The following is a 27,229-nucleotide window of genomic DNA, read 5'->3' on the forward strand; positions in this document are numbered from 1 at the left end:
CATTTCTTCACTTATATGATTAACAATATTAATACACGTATTTGTAGAATGAAGAATACGACCCAAATCAATTCCGTTCTGTTCTTGCAGATCAATTTCATTTTCAAAATGATGGAATGATTGATTTTCCTTTGCTACTTTATATGCAGTTCGAAAAAATTTTCCAGTTATTATTTCTACACGAGATAATGACATTAAAAAAACATTCTCAAGAGTCATTTTTTCGCTTTCAGCAACTATTTTTAATGCTGCTTTATGTGCAGCAGATTCTCTGTGATCAAAAGAAATTTTTCGAAGTGAGGTCAACTGTTGCTTCCTATCTGTGCCAGAATAGGCTATCTCATTGTTAATCCATTCTTTGAAAAGTTTCATACCCATTTTTGACTCAACACCAAGAGTTCCAACTTTTTTACAAGGCATACAGCCAAGTTTCATGTTACAAGCATAGAGCCAGTCATTCTTAATGCAAAAATCTTTTTTTTACTCATAGGTCCAGCAGTCTGGCCAGTCATTTGAGGTTTGGCTCTGCTTATCAAGATCAGATATATTAACAGGCATTGTCATTTCTGTGTGTTCTGTCGTGCCTGTTGATATTCTGGCCTTTTTGTTAGCAGGACAGGTTGTTGAAAAGTAATTGGTGATTTTTTTCATGTTTTAATTTGGTGTCACACTTTTACACTAAAAATAAAAAAGTAAAAAAAATCAGTTCTACAATTATAGTTTCTTTTAAAGTTTCCTAGTTTTTTTAGTAGCGAACATTGAAGTTGAGAGAATGCATGGAAGTTGACATTCATTTCTTTTACACTTAACAAGTTATATTTCCAGTGCCCCTGCCAGGGGTTCCATTGTTTCTTTAAAAATATAATCTTAAAGGGCTTGCCATTGTGATAGAAGATTGCTACCACTGCTCCAGGGTTTGGCTAACTTAAATATGCATAGCATAATTAGATTTATTATTGCTGCTAAACTATGGATTACTGATTCACATTTGCCATGGATTGTCTTCTGTCCATGGGAGGGAAGCTTGGTAGTTTCTAAATTTCATAATTTTAGTTATTCCTTTGTGGCAAGGTATATATGAGAACAAGCTGCAAAGGTCTTTAAAAACATGTTTCTCACATATTTATATTTTTGAATCATAAATATTAAATCTTTTTTCTTTCCAATGATCCAAACCAATGCTTTAGAAAAATAATTTCATTTTAGCTACAGTAAACAAGCAAATTACACTAAAGCTAAATTTAACGTTTTCAGAATTAGTATTCTTTCAGTCACAATCTTATTCCTGATTTGGCTGATTTTAAAATGTGATTTAAAATCATAAGCACATAAAAAGAAAACAGCAGAAACAGCTGCAAATTAACTCAACAGTTCTATGCTTAGCAACATTTCCATTTAATCAAAGTCCTTGCTCTTTCCAAATCTATTTCAGGGTTTACTTTCTATATACACAAACAATGGGAAATGAGTTTCTGGGCTGGTTCAAATTTTTTACACATTCCAAAAATTTCAGGTAATGTATCTGTTCCATATACAGTATAAATATAAAAGCATGATAGGCTCTGTATTTGTACAATGGCCGATTATCTCAGTGTGCAGAAACGTGGATAACTACAAACAGAAGTTGCAACCCCTCTCCTTTTCACTGCATGGGAGTTCAGACCTGCGATGAACTGGGCTGATAGATCTAGAATCTCATATAATTATTTAGTGACAGCAGTCTATTTTATAACTCTGTAATAATATCAGACACAGGTATGTGATATGCTGTCCAATTCAAAAATTAGTTGAGGATTCAAAGAAATAAGAAATACTGTCAGACTATCTGGATTCTTTACTGACCCAGATCTGTGTATTTGCATAGTGTGTTTTATCAGTAACTCTGATCACAAGGAAGGAGATGCATGATTCTGCCTCCTGGCCAAGGATTTAGTTTATGAAAAGTGAGCATCTGTAAACTCTAGTCTGGCTCTTAAGGCTCCACTCCATGTGGCTTGGATTTCTGTGTTAGATGGCTGCATTTCAGACACCATTCAATAATCTGATTGATACAGGCCATAAAATTAGAAACTGAACACTCCAGAAGGTAGAGGTCAACCAGTAATTTATTGTGATCTAATGTGCTGGGCAGCAGCTCTTTGTGGTCAAGTAACAGGCTGTGTGAGGAAAGGAAGGGTGGGACGATGGAAAGGGATCAACCTGCACTGCTGAGCAAGGCAAGAACTACCGTATTTTTCGGACCATAAGAGGCACCCAGTTTTTAGAGCAGGAAAACAAGAAAAAAAATATATTCTGAAGCAAATAGTACCGGTATACTAAAACAGGGCTTTTCAACCTTTTCATCCATTGCACCACTTTTAGGACAAGGCAATGTCCGAGTACCACCAGTCGCCCAGTGACTGTTCAGTTACGACGGCACTGAAAAAGTGACTTATGACCATTTTTCACACTTATGACCGTTGCAGCATCCCCAGGGTCATGTGATTTACATTCGGATGCTTGGCAATCGATTCATGTTTATGATGGTCACATTGTTCCAGGGTCATGTGATTGCCTTTTGCAACCTTCTGACAAGCAAAGTTAGTGGGGAAACCAGATTCACTTAACAATCATGTTACTAATTTAATTTCTCTCTCTCCCCTTCTCTTTCTCTCCCTCTCTCCCCCTCCCTCTTTCTCTCTCTCTCCCTATTTTTCTCTTTCCCTATTTCTCCCTCTTTCTCTCTCCATTTCCCTCCCTTTCTTTCTCCTTCCCTTTCTCTCCCTATTTTTCTTTCCCTCTATTTCTCCCTCTCCCTCTATTTCCCTCCCTCTTTCTTTCTCCTTGTCTCTCTCTCCCTTTCTTTCTTTCTCTCCCTCTCTCTTTCCCTCTCCCTCTTTTTCTCTCTCTCCCTTTCTTTCTCCTTCTCTCTCTCTCTTTCTCTCTCTCTATTTCTCTCCCTCCCTCTCCCATTGTCCCTTCTTTCTTTCCTTCCTTTCTTTCTTCCTTCCCTCCCTCTTTGTCCTTCCCTCTCTACGTTAGAACAGTACCCGCGGAGGTGGCCCTGCGGCCCGGCTTTCTCTTGCAGAAAGCAAGCTGAAATGGAGCAAGGGAGATTGCCAGGAACGCGAATCAGCCGATCTCACACTGCTGCTATCTCCCTCTCTCGGTTTCAGCTTCCCTTGCTACAAGAGAAAACAGGCTGAAACGAAGCGAGGGAGATTGCAGCAGCGCGAGCGAGATCGGCCGATTTGCGTTCCTGGCAATCTCCCTCGCTCCGTTTCAGACTGCTTTCTCTTGTAACAAAGGAAGCTGAAATCGAGCGAGGGAGATTGCAGGAGTGCAAGATTGGCGTTTCTCAGCACGTGCCGATTCGTGCTCCTGGAAATCTCAACACAGCTTGTTGAAAAGTTTTTTCCCCCCAAAAAAAAGGTGCCGGAACGCCGTTCTGAGCGTTCTATGAGGAAAAAAGCCCTACCGCTAATTCACCTTACTGTTCTATTTTCCCCCACAATTTTGGGATCATCTCCAAGGGTTCTTCCAAAATAAATAATAAATCATCAGCAAATGCTTGTAATTTATATGTTTCACCCTTTATCCCCAACCCTCTAATTTCTGTATCTTGTCTTATATTTCGATTTAAAACTTCCAAAGTGAAAATGAACAACAAGGGGGATAGAGGGCATCCTTGCCTTGTGCCTTTCCTTATTTCAAAGCTCTCAGTACAATCTCCATTCACAATCACTTTGGCTGTTTGTTTAAAATAAAAATAAAAAAATAAAATTTGTAATTGATGAATCATAAATTGCCATGAAAGATTATCAAATGCCTTTTGAGCCAAAATGAAATAGGTTACTTAATACAATGTGTTAAGTGGTTTTATCTTTCTCAGTCTAGTAGCTTTTTAAAAATTCCACATTTCGTAAATTATTGGAGGGGGAAAAGATAAAAGAGATAGATAATCTGTATACTACTAAAACTTTCCTACCACTTGTCTGCTTGTAACCTTCAATTAGCCCAAGTGTTGCATCATAGTGCAAACATTTTTCAATCAAGGTATCTCAAATCTGCTATGTTAAAGAATCTGTACAGAATCCATGACCCATTTACTCCTATGTAATTGAAATTTGAAAACTAGCAGGAAGTCAGAAGTTGCTCCCGTTCCCACTGCTTTTTTGCCTGCCTGTGGACTTTCTGTTTCTCTGTTTAGGTAACAAAATATCTCTGAAATATTGACCCAGTGGGTCATGGGTTGCCTAGTGTAAAATACTTTTGTCCAGTATACATTCTGGTGAGAGAGAAATTCTTTGAGAATGAGCGCCAGCACAAATCCAAAAGCTCAGAAGACTAAACCTCTGGTGCTGGGGATCAACCCAGATTGGATCTTGCAACATTATCCTGGGTCACGCATATTTGCCTTCATTAGTTCTGTGCAATTGTAAAAATTCAGCAATGACCCAATGGGTCATGGGTTGTCTAGTACATATTACAGTACCATGTTTTCCCGAAAGTAAGGCCTACCCCGAAAATAAGCCCTAGCTTGATTTTGGGGGGTGGGCCTAATATAAGCCCTACCCCCCACACACAAATAAGCCCTAGTTTAAGGACGAGGCACAATCTAGGGTGGAGGTGGGGGTGAGGCCTGGCTATCTTGCAGCCAGGCCTCTCCTCGCCAGCTCACTTCTTCTGCGGCATCCCCAGGCCTGCATTTCTGAGTCACAGGCCTTTCCAGAAGGCCTCTGAAGCCAAGAACCGAGCTATGGATTGAAGCCATAGCTTGGAACTCAGCTGTGTAGGCCTTACGGAAAGGCCTGACTGCAAAATTCAGGCTGGAATGCAACTGCTGAATGAAGCTGCTCCTTTGGCCCCAAAAGAAGTGGACTTGATGGGCTGTTGGTGCTAGAGGTGAGTAAGACATCCCCCGAAAATAATACTGGTGCCTCTTAGAGGCAAAACAAAGACCCGTTCTTATTTTCGGTAATAACAAAGATATGGTGCAGTAGTTAGAATGCATTATGGCAGGCTAATTCTGCCAACTTCCAGCAGTTTTTACCGATTCAATGTTGACTCAGCCTTCCATCCTTCTGAGGTTGGTAAAATGAGGACCCAGATTGTTGGGGACAAAATGCTGACTCTATAAACCAGGGCTTTTCAACCTTTTCACCCATTGTACCACTTTTAGGATATGGCAACCTCCAAGTACCACCAGTCGCCTAGCTCCAGCCATCTCGCTCAGGCTTGTACGATGCTGCCACCGGTTCAGCTCATTCCCCTCCCCCGCTACCACTTTTATAGGATGGTCGTGTACCACCTGCCAAGTGCCAATGTACCACAGGTGGTACCCGTACCACTGGTTGAAAAGCCCTGCTGTAAACTGCTTGGAGAGGGCTGTGAAGTGGTATAAGTCTAAGTGTTGTTGAAAATACTGTGTCTTTTCTGGCAGTAATGAACCTAAACCTGCTTACGACTCTTAAAAAGAGCCTTGGTGGAGCAGTGGGCTAATGCCTCCTTAAGTAACCTTAAAGGTAAAGGTAAAGGTTCCCCCGCACATGCGTGCTAGTCGTTTCCGACTCTAGGGGCCGGTGCTCATCTCCGTTTCAAAGCCGAAGAGCCAGCGCTTGTCCGAGGACGTCTCCGTGGTCATGTGGCCGGCATGACTAGACGCCAAAGGCGCACGGAACGCTGTTACCTTCCCACCGTAGTGGTCCCTATTTTTCTACTTGCATTTTTACGTGCTTTCGAACTGCTAGGTTGGCAGAAGCTGGGACGAGTAACAGGCGCTCACTCTGTTACGCGGCACTCGGGATTCGACCCGCCAAACTGCCGACCTTCTGATCGACAAGCTCAGCGTCCTAACCCACTGAGCCACCGCGTCCCTTAAGTAACCTTAAGAACCTGCAATTAGTGCAGGTTCGCATCCCACCAGGCTCAAGGTTGACTCAGCCTTCCATCCTTCTGAGGTAGGTAAAATGAGGACCCAGATTGTTGGGGGCAATAAGCTGACTTTGTAATAATGCCGCTTGGGGGCCCCCGAAAGCCCTAATAAGCAGGCATATACATAGAATGAAGTCTATTGCTAAGCACATTGATTTGTGCTTAGATTGTAAGCCGCCCTGAGTCTTCAGAGAAGGGCGGGATATAAATGGGATTAAAAAAAATTAACTCTAATAAAACTATGAGATCACAGTCAGTGCTTGAATGTTGACATGTATCCTGCCAAGACCTTGCAGTTGGGTTGCCATGGATGTGTATTTCATTTCAGACAAAACTGACCCTTTTGTTGAGATAACCAGGCATATCTTCATCTTGTGTCTTTTTGTTTCTAGGTTTCGATTTTTATTTTGGGATACCATATAGTCCTGATATGGGCTGTACTGACACTCCAGGTTATAACCTCCCTCCCTGTCCGGCTTGTCACAGATGCTCCACAACAGTCAGGTATGTTTATTTATTGCTTACTGAATTTATATCCCAGCATGATGTAGTAACTCTTGGCAGCTCATAGAGTATCATGAAAACATAAAAACTTTCATAGTATGTTTGAAATTTCAACTCAGTCACTGTCAGAACATCAAAAAAAATCCATGCACAATGAAAAGATCATCCCAAACTAAAAATAAAAATAATAAAAGATGCTACAATGTGTAACATAATTGGAACACCTTTCAAAATATTTCCATATTTTACATCTTCCTGAAAACTCTCAAGGTGTGGACTAGCCTGAATTCCATGAAATAGTTCCACCGGTACTACTTCTAAGAAGAGGACCTTCTTCAGCATGATAGATGGAGAATCCATGAATGGGTTAACTCTGTCTTCCTGCCCAATTAGACTAAGTCAGTCAAACTTGCCACGCCTCTTCTGGTCCAGGACACCTCCCAGTCACGACTTAGTCTGTGCCCAGAGTAGACGTGGAAATTTTGGCGCCCAGAATCTTGCTGAGTCATCTCTTCTGAGTAATTAAGCAGGTCGTATATATATTTTTTCCCCTTTGTGGATTCTTTAATTAGGTAACATTTTTCTCAGGATACAGAGTTTGCTTTTCTCCATCCAGCTGTAGCTTTGATTGAGTTGTAGCTCTGATTGAGCTTCAGCCTTCTGGACAACTGTTTCACTGTTGCAAGTCGGTGGGGAAGGTTTCTCAATTAGATAGCTTTTGCTGTAGTTCTTTTCAGGATCTTATCTTTCTCTCAGAAGCCCCAGGCTGTTCTTTCGCGGCACACTAGTTGCGGCCGCCATTTTGAATTCCAGCTTACCAGCAGCTGGCCGAGAGGAGGTTCTTCGTCAGAAAGCCTTTTTAAGCTGTCTTTTTAAGCGTGCTGATTAGCATCAGAGGCACGCGAAGACTCTCAGAACTGCCTGCCTTCTCTCCTGAATTAAGGGAGAAGGACAGGTTGCTTCTCTTTTCACTAGCAGCAAGTAGTGGCCGCCATTTTGGGTGCCACGATCGCATTGCTTTTCCTCTGAAAAGGCTTGTGCAGCCTTCTTTGCTAGCCTCTGATCTCGGCAGTCATCCGCAAGTTACTGCAAGAGCGGGCAGAGGTGATACTTGTTGCACCACACTGGCCAAGACAGCCGTGGTTTTGCTGACCTCATGAGTCTGTCAATCTCTCCCCCGTGGAGGATTCCTCCAGATCACATTCCACTCAGCCAGGCTTTGCATCATCCAGAACGCCAGTGGCTCCAGTTGACCGCCTGGTACTTGGACGGTGGCTCCTGACACATGAGTCTTATTCATCGGAGGTAATTACGATGATTCAGGCCTCCAGATGGCCTACAACAAACAGGATCTATGACTCCACTTGGAAGAGTTTCTGTAGTAGGTGTGATAAGAACCAGTTAGATCTTTCAGCTATTACTATCCCGAGGATCTTGGACTATTTATTGGAGGGGCTTAACAAGGGCTTGGTGCCCAATACCATCCGCTGACAAGTAGCAGCTCTCTGCACCATATTTATTTGGGGCAATTCAGAGGCATTGGCTCAACATCCTATGGTACGCTTATTTCTCAAAGGACCAACCCCAAACCTCCAGTGGTTCACTGGTATCCCTCTTGGGATTTGTCACGGGTATTGCAGGCCCTTACCTCTCCTCCATTTTAACCCATCAGGACCTGTACTCTGTGGTTCTTGACAATTAAGGTGGCCTTCTTGATAGCCGTCACGTCGGCTAGACGCATTTCTGAATTGGCAGCTCTCTCTGTCAGACAGGACTTACGCGTTTTTCATGCTGACAGGGTGGTCCTCCTTTATTCCTAAGGTCAATACCTTGTTTCATAGAGCGCAGGAAGTCATTTTGCCGGATTTTTGTCCTCATCCATCTCTGCCTTGGAACGGCAATGGCACAATCTGGACATCCGCAGGGCTTTGTGCCACTATATTAAGCAGACAGCGTGTTTTCGCAAGTTGGAAGCCCTCTTTGTTTCCTTTCAACCCTCTACTATGGGGCAGAAGGTTTCTGCCTCCACTATAGGCAGGTGGATCAGGGCTTGTATTGCAGGGGCGTGCCAATTTCATTCCCTGTCAGTTCCCAGGCATATCACTGCTCACTCCACTCTTAGTGCTGCAACTTCTGTGGCTTGGGTGACACAGGCGTCCATTGAGGACATTTGTAGGGCGGCAACATGGTCCTCGCCTTCCCCTTTCGTGAGGCATTATAAACTGGATAGGTTTGCCTCCGCAGACGCCTCATTTGGCTGGAGAGTGCTGCAACAGGTAGTGCCACAGGGTGGGACACAGGCCCAGACTGATTCCCTCCCATAGGGACAGGGCAGCTTTGGTATGTCCCATTCGTGGATTCTCTATCTATCATGCTGGAGAAGGGGAGTTGTCTTACCTGAACGCCTTTTCTCAGCATGGTGATGGAGAATCCACACCTATCCCTTAGTGTCCGTCAGGTCCTGTGTCGGGTATGGGAGCCAACACGTCAGACCATCATTTCCTTCGCCTTTGTCGTGACTGGGAGGTGACAAGTTTGACTGACTTAGTCTAATTGGGCAGGAAGACAGAGTTAACCCATTCGTGGATTCTCCATCATCATGCTGAGAAAAGGCGTTCAGGTAAGACAATGCCCCTTTTAGTTTTGTTTCCCCTCATTCTGTGGAAGCGTAGATCTACACAAAGTTTTCTCCTAAACCAGCAGTCCCCAATCTTTCTAGCTTGGTGGCCCAGCGCAGGGGGGGCATGTGTGTGGCAGACACATGCATGCATGTACAGCTCCATTTGTTTTAGCGGTGCACGTGTGAAACTCCACTTGCTCAAACGGAGGGCATTTGCACGAATGAAGCTTTGTGCACTAGCGCAAGCACCTTCCACTCATACAAGTGAAGCTTCACTCACACGCTTGCCGATTTCTCCCATGGCCAGGTTTCGAACAGGCCACAGCCAGGCGGTTGGGGATCCCTGCCCTAAACAATCTAAGTCCTCATTTAGCAATCACAATTGAGAGTAGCAACTCCATTGTTAAGCAAAACAGTTTCTAAGTGGGAAATCATTTTATTTATTTACTTATTTATCAAATTTGTTGGCTGTTTACCATATCACAGGGTAACTCTAGGTGGTCTATAAGCTCATGTGACTGTGTTTTCCTTTCCTCCACTCCTTCCCTCTAAATGCTCAACACGGTGTTGCGATAATTAGAAGAAGGGAATTAATATTTGTATTTACATTCACTGGAAAGGAAGGGATTACAAGAGAGTAGCAAGCATAGAATGGGAAATACAAATTGAAAGGAATGCAATGACCCCAGCAAACAACTGATGTATTCCCCATTGTGGGTTTGTGTTTCTCCTATAATCCTTTCCTCCATAATTTCTTTACCCTGCAAGTGGGAGAGGTCAAAAAAATGGGTCAGGCACAGAGGGAATTGTTTTCTGTTCTGTTTTTCTTTCCCCCCCCTCACCTGTTTATGCAGTCTTTCTGTTCTGTGCGGGGGGGGGGGCGTGGAGAGAATCAAACAAGTGATCTTTAGATGCCTGACCCCTTTTCCCCCCTATTGTGTACCTGCTTACTCTCTTGTAGTCCCTTCTTCTCCAATCCCCAAAGAGGGGAAAAAGAAAAAAAAACGTGTAACAGGGATGCTGTGAAGGCGTTGATTGTAAATTTATTTTTCAACACTATTGTAACTTTGAATAGTTGCTGAACAGGACAGTTGGTAAGCGAGATCTACTGGTGGTGGGTTGGCTTCATTTAGGTTGGAGGAGATGGTCCTGCACCTTCTAAGTCCCAAGCTATGCTAAGCCTTAATGGTCCTTTCAGAGCAGTTTGTGGTAGTTTGAAACTTCGTCACTTGTGTTCCACCCTATCTTTTTTCAGTTTGGATAGAGGCTGTCTCATTGCTCTGACAAGTAATTTAATCTAGCCCAGAGAGCAAATGTAACCTTGGCTCTTTTTTTTTAGCTGATTTTGTTGTGCAAAGGCTATGAAACTACCAAAATAAGTAATATTTTTAGAGCCCACTCTTGTATTAATCTCTCATTCCATACTCAAGATCTTATGAATTTTTTTTCCAGTAACCATCAGACAAACTGCTATCCTGAAGTTGCACTTCCTCTTTTTGAAAACCTTACAATTGTCCAACAGCCTGTAAACTTAACTGCCTTAGCTACAAAGTATACAGAAAAAGTTATTCATTTCATCCACTATGCCAGGTAAGAAAATCTCCATGAACTTTGACATTACTTAGGTAAAATAGTAATGAGTTGGCATTGTACAAATTGCCTCTGTCCTTTTGTCTCATGAAGCTGCAAGGAAAAGATTGAACATTTTACCTTCCATTCTAAAATCCTCGCTAAACAATCCTAAACTAGGATCAGAATTTCCATTGCTAAATGAAGCAGTCGTTAGGCAAACCTTCAGATCACTACTCCAATGGCAGTTCCAGTAGTCCCAGTCCAACTGCTGCTGTCCTGGGATCCATGTGCTGGGCATGGGTTCGGTTGTTCAGATGCATGCAGCAAACGCAGTAGTGGGCAGAGCCACATCAGTCAAAGGGAATTTGCTGGGCCCAGCAAGGTAATCGAAGAGGTAATCAAATAGGGCAGTATCGCAGAGCAAGGGAAAGAGAGGAAATGTTGGCTGTCTGGATGAAGGTGGAGGCTGTTCAGGGTTGTTGCAGAAGAGGTGGAAGTAGAGGGACAAGGGGCTCCCATTGGTCCATGCTTTGCAGCTTGCGTTGGAAGCACACCTGGAGACTTTGGGAACTATTAAATTATTAAGGTCATTTCGAAGGAGGGGAAACTTGACAAAGAATGTTATGTTTCATGACAGCTGTATGATAATCTGGTAAAGTTCCCAGTGAAAAATAAGTCTGTTGCATCTGTTCAGTTGGAAGTGTTAACTTCTGTAGAGCTGATTGCAGAACCTTTAGGGGATCAATTACTGTATTAGATACATGGTAAAAGGTGCAGCCAGAGCTGCTGAAGGGAAACATTTATGAAAAGCTTTGAGCGCCGGGGAAAGTGATGATAATCAAAATGTGCCAAATAAATACCTTCCAAGCACACCGAGAAGGGGGAAACGGTGGAAGAACACTAGTTTTATTGTGGTTCCTGATTCCTGCATTTTCCAGCGAGCAAAAACAATTCAGATCTTTTAAATGATTGCTGTAAACAAGTAATGATAAACATCGCTACAGCTCAACCAAAACAAAATGAACTGACTGGGATAGAAATCATGTGTCTCTAAAAGCATTCAGCATGAGCTGCTAATTCCATACCTAATTGTACATCTGGTCACTCTGATAGTTTTATTTAAATCTCTTAACTATCAAAGGGATCTTGACAGGTTAAAGAAGTGAACTAGAAGCAGCAGGTGGAAACTTATTTCAACTAAGTTTCCACCTGCTGCTTCTAGTTCACTTCTTTAACCTGTCAAGATCCCTTTGATTATTATACTGTTTTCTCTTCCATGTTGATAACATTCCATGCATCCAATCATTGAGATCATTAATAAAAAATATTAAATTGCTTATTCTTTCTTCTATAGTGCACATTTGCCATATTTATGAAGAACTTGTGTACTATTTTTTCCCCTTTAAACATATCTGAAGAAGTCTTTTTGATGTTCTGAGCAACCTGGATTATCCTGAGCTCATTCTCAGTTCTATTTTTTGTGCTACAATCTTTACAATGCACATAAGAACAGAATCTTTATTGTGGTCAATGTCCGGGCTACGAAACTCATGGGTACATAAAACTGATATAGATTAGTTAGGGGAAAAGATTTGTCAGTCAGGTTGCATCTTACATATCAAGCGACAGAATTTGGCCATACTTAAGAGTTATTTGAATCTGATAGTTAAGAGATTTAAATAAAACTATCAGAGTGACCAGATGTACAATTAGGTATGGAATTAGCAGCTCATGGTGAATGTTGACATAAAACGGACAGTACAGTAAGATGTTAGATGGTTGTTTTTTTTCTATAGCTGAGCAGGGAATTGTAGGACCAGTTTAATTTAATAGTTACAGTGCTGGCCTAGAAACCAGGAGACTGAGTTCTAGTGAAATAATACAAAACACTTGTAGCTCAGGAGATTTCCGATTTGCATCGCAGCAGAATGGGATGCAGGAACGCAGGGCTCTGCCTGCCGCACCCATTTTCACCCTGCTGGGGGCCCTAAAAAGGGCCTAAAATTGCCCCGAAGAGGCGATGAAGAGGAGGAATGCCTTGTTGATCACAGAGGGACGGTGGTCTTTCCGTTCAATACAAGGAAAGCCCTCCAAACTGGCAGGGGAAAAACCGGCTATTAGCTGCTGACAACCAAAGAAGAAAAAAGAAAAAAGCACCAATTAATACTCGTAAACAGCATGTTTGGAACTGGGTGAGAATATTGATCCTTTCTTTAATATTTTACAACTGAATTTCCTGGGAAAGGCTCCCAAGAAGCTAAAAACCTTCAAATGTAAACGGAAGCGGCATTTTAATTTTAGGGGGGGGGGGACAGAAACATACAATAATGAAGTGGAAGTAACATAAAGCTACAGTTTTGATAAATTTGAGAACTGAGATAACTATTAAGATTTTCTCTTTGAAAAACAAAACAAAACAATACTATATATGTTCAAATGAATGAAAGGCTTAATTTATTCCAAAATCAAAGTAAAACTTGATTTAATTTTTTTAAAGCTATAGCTCAGACATGTCAAACACAAGGCCCGGGGGCCGGATCCGGCCTGCGAAGTGGTTTCATGTGGCCTGTGAAGCCATCCTGGAAACAGTGAGGGAACGGCCCCCACTGCCTTGGCCCTGGCCCAGAGACCCTCCTTCTGCCAGAGACCCTCAGATCTGTCCCACTCCTGCCCAGGCCCCCATAGGCACCCTTGATGCGAACGATGTAGAGCTGGCCATGCCCACTCAGTAGGCCATATGCACTCTAGCCATGCCCACCCAGTAGGCCACACCCACCCAGGCCATACCCACCCGGCCCCTTGAGGGCAACCGCAATGCTGATGCGGCCCTCAATGAAATTGAGTTTGACACCCCTGCTATAGCTAAATTTGATTCCACTTGGAAGGTTAGATAATATTATCAGGTAGGTGTTAGAAAGAGAGGGGCTCATTCCTAAAAGTCTACTCTTAGAATGAAACCCCCCTCCTTCAGTGTTTTTGTTTGATTTGATTTTCCTACTTAAATTGAGAACAGAGGCAGACAATCTTTTATAAGGCAGTGTAATTCTGATGTACTGCAGTCTTTAGCAATTTTTTGTTCTGTCAAAAATAGTGTGAATAGAATAAGGCCTCTTCTGGTTCCAGAGAGAGGAATACATAAGTGGGGTTGCATTAATGGCATTGATCATTCCTACATACTAAAAAAAAATCCTCTATACTAACACAGGCACTAAGCTTGCCTTGTTAAAAAGCAGAATTTAAGTTTCAGTCTTACCAGAGGTGGAAATAGAAAGTTATTGCAGAAGGCTATTTTATTTTATTTGGTACAGAACTTTGATCTGATTCCAAAACTGTGCTTCAGAGTATATGGAAATGCAAATTAGCATATGTCTGCAACTTTAAAGCAGCTACAATTTTCCTCACAATTACTATCAGGAGTTGCATATAGGTGCTATACTTATTCTGAAGTCCTGTTTCGTTATATGCCAACAAGTGCACAGGACATTAAAAAAAAATCAGTTAACAGGACTCTGCTGGAATTAGATTATGTATTCAAGACATTTTCACATAACTTCAAAAACCTGAAAAGCTGCCAATGAACCTTTGAAATTTTCTGGCTGATTTTACCATTATTATTTTAGTTTTATATTTCAGCACAATTTGTACTCATAGAAGATCAAGACAAGCACACTTTGCTGGTTTTGGGGTTAATGAAAAAGCTTTCCTTTTTAAATGAATCTCAGGGATTCTCTTTAATTGGGTATTAGGACTGGATCATACTGGTTAATCCCTTATGCAAGCATCTGAAACTAATCCAGGAGACAATTCATTTGGGTGGACAAGTTGGCATTTTAAAACAGCTTTATACACTTATATTTATTTTCATTTTCTTGATCCTTTTTGTTCTTAGCTTTGAGCAAATTGTGAGTTCTTGAGACTTATGTGGGAGGTTTCTTTTATCATTATTATTAACTTGGAATGCTCCTGTTAGTAGAGTAGAAAAGACAGTTGCCACAGATAAAAGAGTAAACATTCCCAACTTGGAGTAATTGATAATTCCTCCAACTTCATATTTCATTGTGTGCCTTCATAACCAATATCTTTCTTCGTTGCAATTACAAGTGGCAACCAAATTCCTACCTAAATAGAGTCAAACAAATCTATTATAACATCTTCCTATTTAAGAGAATCATTGTTTTCTTTTTTTAATATAGTAATCAGGTGGGGCAAATTTATAGCTCTCTCCTTCCAATACTCCTAGGAAGTTCTTAAAGACTAACACTAAAATTATATGCATTAAATGTTATTGTTTCCTCAGCAATCGTGAAACTGAATTTTAATATGGTTGTTTGTGTCTGAACCCAATATTTATAAGGGACTTACTTTTTCCCCACTCAAATTGATTTCCTTCAGTAGATTGCACTGAAGGAAGAAACTGTTTGGAGAGGCAGCAGACAATTTATCGTTTCCTTATGTCTTTCAGGTGCCACAGCAAAATCACAGTAGTGATATTGCTAATAATAACAATACTCTAATTATAATATCTTCTGTACATCTTCTCTAGTTTTGGGTCAACATAAATCTATCAAGACAGGAAGTAATAACAAAAATAATTAACAAAAAATATTGACACTCATAAATTGCTTTTTCATTTTTTTAATAGACTGCATTTAACAGGTATTGTTAGCAAAGTAAATTATTTACATTTTGCTGCAAGTATGGCTGCCAAGTTCATAAAATTGAGGGCGGATGGAGGGTGGCGGAAGGAAGTACTAAAAGTTACTAATCTGCATACGTTCTAAAAAGGAAGGAAATTCAAATTATGAGGTATAAAAAGACTCTACTTGAAAATGTTTAAAGTTACAGATTTTTTTTATTTGTACTCTATGCAGTAATTTTTGGAAGATTTAGTGTGATGTTGACAAGAAATTACCATTCTTGACTTATATACATATACCTAACAGAAAGCAACCAAGAAAAAAAATGAAAATCCCAGTGAAACCAAATATACACCTGTATTACAATAATGCATAAAAGTGATTCTTTTTTTAAGGAACAAATGAAAGCTTCCCACACTTACCGCAGGATTATGATAAGTGTGGAAAGCTTTAATTTATTCCATAAAAACAGAATCACTTTTATGCAATTATTGTAATGTATACATTTATATTTAGTTTCATTGGGATTTTCTTTTTTTCTTTGGTTGCTGTCTGTTTTGGTATATGTATGTGCATATGTTGTATATGTGTACACACACTCATACACACAGGGTAACAAATACACCAGAAGGAAAATGATGTTTTGTATTTTGTTATTTTTTATTTTTCTATATTACGGCAATAAAATTTTAAAAGATTAGTAGATTGTTGTAAAGATAAGTTTAATAAAGATTGTTCTGTGTTATCTTGGAAATGTTGAAACAACTTGTATTTGTTTATTTTTAAGGTCCATGAGAATATAATATGCTAAATTACGCAAACACACTCACGCACACAGGCTGTATTTCTGGTCCCGTTTTGCAGCCGTCATCCCCTCCTTTTCCTTTTGGAAGGCCCTGGGGAAAAATGACTTCTCTGAGGAAATAAATCTGGCTGTAAAGGAGAAAATAACACATGTCAACTGGCTAGGTAAAAATAAATTAGTCTCCATAATAATATCATCTTTTGTTTTACTTGGTCCTTCCTGGCAACACACCTTTCTCCTGTACTATATGTGAATGCTGAAATCATAGAGAAATTTCAAATAGTATTCTTTGAACAATGCACTCTCCCCTTTATAGGGTTAGGGTTAGGGTATCTAAAAAAAATGGAAAATATTTCAGTGTCCCAGGGAGATACTGTTGCACTGGTTTTGGAGTAGACATTCTTGATCAAAGGACTCACAAAGATAGATTTTTTTATAAAATACTTGATGTGGGATTTGTTAAGAAATTAAATCGTATTGTGCATGGATCGTATCTCTTTGTATACACACACACACACACATACACACACACACACACACATTCAGTCTTGTTTCTGCACAATACTGCAGGGAGATGAACCTTTTTTTTCTACAAACATTTATGCACTATAATAAATCTAACATTGAGGATGCCTCAACATTCTTTGCTGATGAGTCAGGGAAGATTTCTTTATCTTCCATTCTTGCCAGATCCTCTTCTTTCCTGGGAAATATATGAAAGTTGATGTAACAGTTGTAATTTTAATCCAAGTGATTTATTATAGTATTCAAAGAAATTGCTTTGCATATCAGTCAGCTATAAATCAGTGCAGGATAGAAAATGATGTCATTTGCTAAATAATAGCAGGGAGAAGTAAACCGTTCCATGTGGAAAGTCCTGGGAGAAGTTATTTCCTGAGAGAGAAACATAATATGAAGTGAGGGAGTTTATATCTGGATTTGTACATTGATATATTCTTTGTTTTGATTGATCACATGCCACACATTGATCATGAGCAACCACATAGATTTCCTCCATGATCTGTCAGTAATTTGGTCTTCTAAGGATGCACCCATCAGTACTGTAACTGTGGTGTCTGTCCACCTTGCTATTGGCCATCCTTTTCTTCTCTTTCCTTCCACCTTTTCCAGCATTGGACTGTTTCCTAGAAAGGTTTTTTCATTCTTTTGTTTATCCTGAGTTTATTGAATAATCAATTAATGCAATTGCACGAGAAGTGAGCAAAAAATCTAGCAGCTCTGAGTGGGCATGAAGGATTCAGAGAATATGTGAGCAAAGGAGAGCTTGACACAGTGTATGGGAAAAGTAGCTCACAAAATCACACCTGGACGAAAATAAAGAATCTTTCTTTTTTAATTGTGCACTTAGATTTTATTCAGGATTAGTAACTTGGTGGAGCAGTGGGCTAATGCCTCCTTAAGTAACACCAGCTGCCTGCAATTAGTGCAGGTTCGAGTCCCACCAGGCTCAAGGTTGACTCAGCCTTCCATCCTTCCGAGGTAGGTAAAATGAGGACCTAGATTGTTGGGGGCAATAAGCTGACTTTGTAAAAATGCCACTTTGGGGGGGGGGAAGCCCTAATAAGCAGGCATATACATAGAATGAAGGCTATTGCTAAGCACATTGATTTGTGCTTCTTAGATTGTAAGCCGCCCTGATTCTTCGGAGAAGGGCGGGATATAAATGGGATTTTAAAAAAAAACTCAGACATTGATAAGTTTCAGGATAAGTAATTCCTCAGCCAGAAAGTCACACTGGTAGCATTGTCTGTGGGAGGAATAAAAACAGAGAAGATGGTGGAATTGGCATTGCAATTGTATTCTATTGGCCTTGCTCTCTGTTATAAAAGGAGCTTCCTGCCATCTTACCTTTTTTGACCCTCGCCCCCTCTTTCACAGGTGCCACTGCACACTGAAGAGGAAAAAAATAATAACTCTGACATTTAAGATCACACTGTAAATTGGCTTGCCATCCTATAAGTCCATAGTACAGGTAGTCCTTAACTTACAACAGTTCATTTAGTCACCGTTCATTTACAACAGTACTAAAAAATGACTTATGGACATTTTTCACACTTATTGCAGCTTCCCTATGGTCACATGATCAAAATTCAGGTGCTTGGCAGCTGGGTCATATGACAGTTGCAGTGTCCTGGGGTCATGTGATCACCTTTTGTAACCTTCTGACAAGCAAAATCAGTGGGGAAATCAGATTCACTTAACAACCGTGTTACTAATTTAAGAACTGCAGTGATTCATTTAACAACTGTGGCAAGAAAGATTATAAAATTGGGGCAAAATTCACTTAAAACTGTCTCACTTAGCAACAGAAATTTTGGGCTCAATTGTGGTCATAAGTGACTACCTACATTATACTTCCAAGACAAGCGAGCCTTGCAATAAAATAGTTTATTTCTCCTAATCCTTTGTTAGCTCATGTATTCTGATGGGTAGCTCTAAATTGCTAGTGTCAGTGGAAAACTAAGTCTTGAGGTTAATTTTTGATTGGAGATCCCCAAGGTTGGTTGAAAGATCAGTAGTTATATACTGTAAATGTTTCAAAAAACAAACAAACAAATAAAGTAACAGCCGCTACTCTTACATTGCAGCAGCAGTGACTATGATCTGTACTCAAACGGATTGCAGTAATAAGCCCCCTGAATCTGTGTTGTTTCTGATGAAACATATATAGATGTGAATTCTCTAAACCAGGGCTGTCCAACTCGGAACGTCACATGACGTGTCACGACATATCGTGACTTTTTTTCCATTGCCAGCAATGGGGTGGGCACAGTTTTGCCATGACGCATCCAGCCTGCGGGCCGGCAGTTTGACACCCCTGCTCGAAACTCATCCAAATCCCAAGAACCACAGCATTCTTAATGAAGCTGAGATTTTGAATTGGTGCAAATATTTAAAGAATAGTATGAACCCTGCTTGAAATAAAATTTTATTCCCTAATTAACATTTCTCAGCTTTATTCCTAGCCCACTTGTGCTTCCCACGCTTCATATCCTTTCCCAAATTTAACCATGCTAAGATTTCTTCTGTCTCCAAGGAGAAAAGGAAGGAAAAAAGGATTTATATTTTTGTAGCTGTTAAAGGGGCTGGAGGTTAAGGAAGTTCCAAGAAGGACAAGAAAATCTTGTGTAATTCTTTTTCTCTTTCTTTCTCCTTTCCTTTCTCTTTCCCACCCAATGTCTTAATCAAAAATAGAACATTCCCTGTCTGTCTTACAGAATGATGTTGACTGGGGAGCAATTGATAATGTTAACATTTCAGTGCAGGTTAATTAATATTTCCTGACCTGGCAATTAAATATAAACCTTTACAAGATAAACAATTTTACTAATACATTTCAGTGACCCAAAATTTTGTAAGCGAGATAATGGAAGCATTAAGAATGGACCACATTGTTCAACTATTTCTCCTAATAGCAAAACCCAGAAAGGATAAATATAGAGCAGACATGTCAAACACAAGGCCCGGGGGAGCCGGATTTGGCCCGCATGTGGCCCGCGAAGCCATCCTGGAAAAAGTGAGGGAACGACCCCCACTGCCTTGGCCCTGGCCCAGAGACCCTCCTTCTGCCAGAGACCCTCAGATCTGTCCCACTCCTGCCCAGGCCCCCATAGGCACCCTTGATGCCAATGATGTAGAGCTGGCCATGCCCACCCAGTAGGCCATAGGCACTCTAGCCACGCCCACCCAGTAGGCCACGCCCACTCTGGCCATACCCACCCGGCCCCCTGAGGGCAACCGCAATGCTGATGTGGCTGTTCTGTACCAGCCTGCTACCGGCCCTGCAGAAAAGGCAGGGACAACCCCTTTACAAACGGCAAGAGGCTGGAGTTAAGCCTGCCAAATTGATTAACATAAAACAGAGCAAAACAAGACACCAACCATGAAACAGGAGCTATGAAACAGGAACTAATCAAGCGGTTGCCTTCAGCAAACCAGCCCTCCCACGCATTCCCCTTTTATACAGTTCAGGGCGTGGCTTCTCTCTGCCTCCTTCTGAGGTGCCCCATTGCCTTCCTCTGTTTACTCCTGATTGACTGCCTCCTGCGTCGGGCATCCTTGAACAGGGCCAGCTGTGGGTCATCTTCATCCACGCTGTCAGGCTCACACAGCTGGGTCTCCGTCGTGACCAGGTGGGAGGGGCCTGGCTGAGGGCTCTCATCAGCAAGCTCTTCAACCCCCTCAGCAAGCTCTTCAACACCCCCCTCCTCCTCTGAGTCGTCCGACCCAACTGCTGAACCCACAGGCTGACCCTGAATCACAACAGCGGCCCTCAATGAAATTGAGTTTGACACCCCTGATATAGAGGAACATTCAAAAGTCAGTGATGCAACCTTCTTATTCAATCTTGACCACAAAGTTACAACATTATGGGGTCTTGGGGGATTTCTGCAAGTTGAAATAATGCTACTACTCTATGCTAATCATCTTGCTGGGAAGAATAAAATTTCTTGTAAAATTCTGCTTCTTCCATCTATTCTGGCTTTCAGGCACCATTATGCTGATGCAACCGCTAGATAATGCCCATTGACCTCTATTTTAAAGTGTGTGTGTGTGTGTGTGTGTGTGTGTGTGTGTGTAGAAATGAAAAGTTTAAGACAGTCTAGATAATTACTAAAGCCCATAAGATACCTCTTCTATTATATCTCATGCAATTTCAGCCATTTTCATTCTAAATTTATATGCATTTTTTTTACATCTGCAGCATTGCGCAAAACTACTTTAATGCCCACTGCCAGAAAAACTTGCTGATCTATATGTTTTGTGTAGAAAGGACATAGTACTGTCTAGATGAAAGGGGATAAAAAATAGCAAGAGCCTGTGACTGTTTTTTTCTAGTTTTTAAAAATGTGCTTACTTTAATTGTATATGTAGAAAGGCCATCACTAGGAAGTCTTCCAAACTTTTTCCTAGAGTTCAACTGTGGTGATAACAGAAGAGAAATCAGTGAGGCAAATTCCAGAAGTTATATGTGATGTGGGGTTATAGAAATGCTGGTAATTATTTATAAAATTTATAGGCCACCCATCTTACCTCAAGGTAACTCAAGGTACCGTTCAAGAATAAAAAAGGAGGTAGTGAATGGAAGGAATAGAATGGTAACTACAAGAGAGAGAGAAAGGGAGGAGGAAGTCATAATTGTATGTTTTTATTTTCTTTTTTTATACTTTCCTTTGATACTTTTTTTATACTTTCCTTTGTGCAGGGGAACCTTTACCTTTACCTTTACCTTGATTCTTTATACTTTTATTATATTTAAAATTCTAATGAAAAATAAAAAGAAATGAAGGTATGAGTCAAACCTCTCTGGATCAAAGTCAATCTTTTTAGTTAAGATTGGAAAAGAAAAGTGCCATTGTACAACTTCTTGCTCCAGCCCCTGCAAAAGAGACAAACAGGAGTGGTGCTGAGAGAAACTGTTCCTGGATGTTATTTCAAGGGAATCAAAAGTTCAAGTAATGACGAATTTCAGTGCACGAAGGAAAAATTATTCCTGTCAGTTTTTTTCTTTTAATCAATTGCTCAACTGGGTGGTGGCTTATGTTGCAAAATGGTTTTCAAAACTGTGAGATGACACCATAGGACAGAAAGTGCAAACAGAATAATCCCAGAAAATGAAATAGAATCTGTTTTTCCACTTATCCCAGGAAAAAGTAGCAGTAGTACCAGCCTTTGGTTTCACAGTATTTGTTAGATCAAGTAGGGTCATTGACATCCTTTGATCCAACTTTTATAGCCAAGATGGATTTTTGTAACAGCCAATTGGGAAATTATCAAGTATGGAAGAAAAGGGAACATTATTAAATACAGAGAGAATAAAGGCATTAGCTGTATTTAATTTTAATTAAAATGAACATTAATCCAATTTTGTTTTTATCTCTGCTCAGTTCTAAGCCATGGTTTCCTCATCAGATAAAAGGGAAAATGGAGCTTTGATTCCCAAATTTTTGCACAGATCTGCTTTAGTGTACCTTCTAATTAAATATGAATTAACAGTAATTTCTTCTGGAGGAAAATGTGAGAATTTCCTTTTACAGTTATATTTTTTATAAATCTGTAATATATTTATTTTTATTATTGTAATTATTTTCTTTTTTAAAAACATATTAAGTTGCTCAGAGTCACTGGGTCACCTTCTTAGAAATCAATGTCCGCTAGGAAAGCTGATATGAACAGGTTTAATAAATGAGATAAATGAAAGTTTGGTAGGAAAGGAGATTTGCTTAAGAAGCCAAAGAAAAGAAAATACAAAAGTAGAGGTACAACCCCAACTGAGCCTCAAATTTCTGTTGCTAAGCAAGACAGTTGTGAAGTGAATTGCACCAGATTTTGCGACCTTTCTTTGCACATTTCTTAAGCAAATCACCAATTTTTTTAAATAAATCATGCAGTTGTTAAACAGACCTGGTTTCCCCCTCCCCCATTGACTTTGCTTGTTGGAAGCCAGCTAGGAAGATTATAAATGGTGTTCCCATGATACGCTGCAACTGTCATAAACACAGGCCAGATACCAAATTTTGATCACTTGACCATGAGGATGCTGCAGCAGTCTTAAGTGTGGAAACCGGTCATAAGTCCCTTTTTTCAATGCTTTTGTAACTTTGAATGGTCACTAAATGAATGGTTGTAAGTCAAGGACTACCTGTACTGTTGTAATTTTAGTCAGTTGCTGTGTGAGACTACCCACTACTAATGGCAATAATTGTGTAGTAATTGTGATCAAGGATGTTGCTCCTCCACATAATTAACTTGCAAACCTTTATTTTATTTCATTTGCCAGCCAGAAAGGCCTCCCTTTCTTCCTGTATCTTGCTCTGGCTCATATGCACGTGCCTTTGGTCTTGTCTGAGGCACCTTGGAATCAATCTTGCGAAGATCCCTATGGAACATACTTGAAGGAAATGGATGCTTTGGTGGGACGGGTCAAGGATGCAGTTGACAGCACAGCAAAGGAAGATACATTCCTCTGGTTTACAGGTGAAGTAATAAAGCCCCTCACAGCAATACAGGTGGCACAGAAATGTCATTTTAATGGGGACATTTGAAAATCTATTCCAAAAACTTGCTAGGTACAATGGGGCTAATAGCATGAATCAGCCTGGTAAATTAAATAATGATGTATGTTAAATGTTTCAGGTGTGGTGGCTAGGCACTCTGATCCAGTGCAAGAAGCAAACATCCCTGATGGATAGCTGTCAAGTCACTGCTTGAATACACCAGGCCCACATGCCACCATCCGTACCTGAGAAAAATGCCACACTTATACAATCTCTGTAACTCTATTTAAAAGGAATATCTATCCCTCATTCTTGATTTAAATCTAAAATATTACCTATCCCCAATCAGAAAGAGATGATGGAACAAATTCATATGACAGCCCTATTTGAATATTGAACATTATTATGAGCTGCTAGATTACATTCCATACTATAGAATTATATTAATGGAGAACAATATTGATTTGTTAAGGTAAGCAGATTGAAGATCCAGTTAAGTGATTTTCCAACGTGACATTGCAATAAAAAAAAACCTGACTATATTTATGCTTGATTTATATGCCTGTGAAAAAGAATATTTGTAGCTCAGGTTGAACTGTGGGCTCCTTGGTGCCCTCTGAACATAGTGATTTTTTGCAGACATTTCATTGTCCAGCTAGGTAACATCATCAGTGCTAGAAAGATGTGCTATTTGCTGTCTTTTTATATGCTAGTGGTCTGTGCCGTCAGTTTTCGTGGGCATGGGCCATACCAACACTGACAGGGCATGCCACAAATATAAAAAAATGGACCTCAAATGTAATAATAATAGCAGTAGTAGTAGTAGTAATAGTAGGCTCCTTGGGTGCAATCCCAAAACAACTGGAGCACCGCTTGGAACACCATTGGCATTGACAAATTCACCATTAGTTACCGTAATTGCAAAAGGCAGCCTTACTAGGAACTGCTTCCATCCTGCGACAATATCTATAATACCATCAAACAGCCACATCTTCCTATCCCAGGTCCTTGGTAAGGACTCAATAGGTAGACAAAAATGCCAAATCCAGTTTGAACATCTGGCTGATTATGTGATGAATAATAATAATAATAATAATAATAATAATAATAATAATAATAATAATAATAATAATAATAATAATAATAATAGTAATAATAATAATAATAATAATAATAATAATAATAATAATAATAATAATAATAATAATAAAATGAAGAAGAAGAAAAAGAAGAAGTAGTAGTAGTAGTAGTTGGAAGGGACCTTGGAGATCATCTAGTCCAAGCCCCTGCCCAGGCAGGAAACCCTATACCATTTCAGACAAATGGCTGTCCAATCTCTTCTTAAAGACTTCCAGTGTCGGAGCATTCACCACTTCTGCAGGTAGGTTGTTTCACTGGTTAATTGTTCTAACTGTCAGGAAGTTTCTCCTTAGTTCTAAGTTGCATCTCTCTTTGGTTAGTTTTCATCCATTGCTTCTTGTCCTGCCTTCAGGTGCTTTGGAGAATAGCTTGACTCCCTCTTCTTTGTGGTAAGCCCTGAGATATTGGAACACTGCTATCATGTCACCCCTAGTCCTTCTCTCTGTTAAACTATACGTACCCAATTCCAGCAACCGTTCCTTATATGTTTTAGCCTCTGGTCCTCTAATCGTCTTTGTTGCTTTTCTCTGTACTCTTTCTAGATTCCCAACATCTTTTTTACATCGTGGTGACCAAAACTGGATGCAGTATTCCAAGTGTAGCCTTACCAAGGCATTGTAAAGTGGTATTAATACTTCACGTGATCTTGATTCTGTCCCTCTGTTAATGCAGCCTAGCACTGTGTTGGCTTTTTTGGCAGCTGCAGCACACTGCTGGCTCATATTTAAGTGATTGTCCACTAGGACTCCAAGATCCCTCTCACAGTTACTACTGTTGAGCAAGGTACCTCCTAAACTGTGCATTTGGCTTTTCTTGCCTAAATGTAGAACCTTACTTTTTTCACCATTGAATTTCATTATGTTAGATAGTGCCCAATGTTCCAGTCTGTCAAGATCCTTCTGTAAACCTGTCTTCTGGAGTATTGCCAGCTTGGTGTCGTCTGCAAATTTGATGAGTTCCCCATCTATCCCCTCACCCAAATCATTGATGAAGATGTTGAAGAGCACTGGGCCCAGAACAGAGCCCTGGGGCACCCCACTACACACTTCCCTCCATGTAGATGCAGTTCCATTCAGGACCACATGCTGAGTACGGCCGGTCAGCCAGCTATGAATCCATCTGGTGGTGATGCTGTCTAACCCACATTTTTCTATCTTATCAAGTAGTAGTACATACCTATTGGGTTTCTGCTAGACTGGAATGGCTATTTTAGTTTAAGATGTTAGAAAAATATAAATTGGAAATTGAATTAATTAATAGATGTACATTTTAACTCTCTTGCATGGCTAGGTTTAATGATTTGAATTTATAATCCTAAATAGGAAGGCTTCAGGATAAGCATCCAACATATTCTGTAGTGCAGATAGATTCTTCCTGTGGAATATAGTCCCAAAATAATAAAGGTCTTTATTTAAAATTAATTAGCAATAGCATTTTAATGGAAAATGGGAATGCAGTGGGAGAAGGGGAACTATCAGTGCCCAAAATTTTATGCAGCCTGGATTCATGGCAATTTGGACATGCAAAGCTAAGGCTGCAAGCCAGGCTCTCTCTAATCCCTGCAGTCTAGCTCATGGCTCTTAAAATAAAGGGCCTGCTGACTAGTGATTACTGTGCATACTGTACTCTAAAGAAAGATGCAGCAGATTCATGGAGAGTGAGAAAAAAGATTCTTTGCCTTCATACAGTCTTGGCTGGAAGTCCTCAGAGAAGCAAAAATGTTATGGGACAGATTTCCCTGACTGGCGCTAGGACTCCAACCCTGTGCCTCTAATGACCTAGGACAGGGGTGTCAAACTCAATTTCATTGAGGGCCACATCAGCATTGCGGTTGCCCTCAGGGGGCCGGGTGGGTATGGCCAGGGTGGGCGTGGCCTACTGGGTGGGCGTGGCTAGAGTGCGTATGGCCTACTGGGTGGGCATGGCCAGCTCTACATCATTCGCATCAAGGGTGCCTATGGGACCCTGGGCAGGAGTGGGACAGATCTGAGGGTCTCTGGCAGGAGGAGGGTCTCTGGGCCACGGCCAAGGCAGTGGGGGCCGTTCCCTCACTGTTTCCAGGATGGCTTCGTGGGCCACATGAAACCACTTCGCGGGCCGGATCTGGCCCCCGGGCCTTGTGTTTGACATGTCTGACCTAGGAGAATTAAAAGCAGTAAAAGTATAGAGGTATCAGCTCCCCTCTTATTTATTTTCAGTGCTGCTTTTTTTTTCTGCTGCTAGCTTTGTTTTCTTCCTTTGTCTGTCCCCCTGGCTTCTTTGTTTGCTCAGAGTGTTTAGAAGTTAGTGATGATTAGCTTCCGTACGCAGAACTCAAGTCTTGTGTTACAATGCAGGTAATCCAGTTTTCCGTACTTTAACTTCATTAAGATGGAACAGTCTTTTTTATTCTTCGTTACTCCATTGTTGGGCTTCTACTAGCAACGTACACACTAAAAGGCTTGCAGCTGGAAACCCTGGTTAAAAATAAAACTTCAGCCATTTGCAGGGAGTCCGTGATTTACAGCCACAACTGAGCCTGAAATTTCCATTGCTAAGCACGACAGTTGTTAAGCGAGCCTTGCCCCATTTTAGGACCTTTCTTGACACAGTTGTTAGGCGAATCGTTGCATCTGTTAAGTCAGTAATGTGGTTGTTAAGTGAATCTGGCTTCCCCACTGACCTTGCTTTTCAGAAGGCCGCAAAAGGTGATCACATGATCCTGGGACATTGCAGCCCTCATTAATACAAGCCAGTTGCCAAGCATCCACATTTTGATTTGGTAACCCATGGGGGTGCTGCGATGTTTGTAAGTGTGAAAAATGGTCATAAGTCACCTTTTCAGTGCGGGTACAACTTCAAACGATCACTAAATGAAGGGTTATAAGACAAGTATTTGGGACTGGGGTCTTTTGTTCTGTTGCATAGAGCAGCGTTTCCCAACCTTAGGAACTTGAAGATGCGTGGACTTCAACTCCCAAAATTCCCCAGCCAGCATAGCTGGCTGGGGAATTCTGGGAGTTGAAGTCCACGCATCTTC

At 40.8% G+C, this 27,229-nt stretch overlaps 1 protein-coding gene across 6 annotated transcripts in view; it reads left to right on the forward strand.

The window, feature by feature from the left end:
- Window positions 1–27,229, forward strand: part of ARSG (arylsulfatase G) — a 140,886-nt gene that overhangs the window by 65,676 nt on the left and 47,981 nt on the right. For 4 of the 6 annotated variants that reach the window (XM_081318542.1, XM_081318543.1, XM_081318545.1 and 1 more), the window contains exons 5-8: window positions 1,433–1,513; window positions 6,306–6,417; window positions 10,490–10,627; window positions 22,854–23,050. In XM_081318542.1, the coding sequence (XP_081174668.1) occupies window positions 1,433–1,513; window positions 6,306–6,417; window positions 10,490–10,627; window positions 22,854–23,050 (528 nt within the window). The remainder of the gene's footprint in view (window positions 1–1,432; window positions 1,514–6,305; window positions 6,418–10,489; window positions 10,628–22,853; window positions 23,051–27,229) is intronic. The other 2 variants (XM_081318546.1, XM_081318547.1) reach the window with 1 other exon arrangement.

Source organism: Vipera berus, assembly GCF_964194415.1.
Source record: "Vipera berus genome assembly, chromosome: 2".
Taxonomy (NCBI): domain Eukaryota; kingdom Metazoa; phylum Chordata; class Lepidosauria; order Squamata; family Viperidae; genus Vipera; species Vipera berus.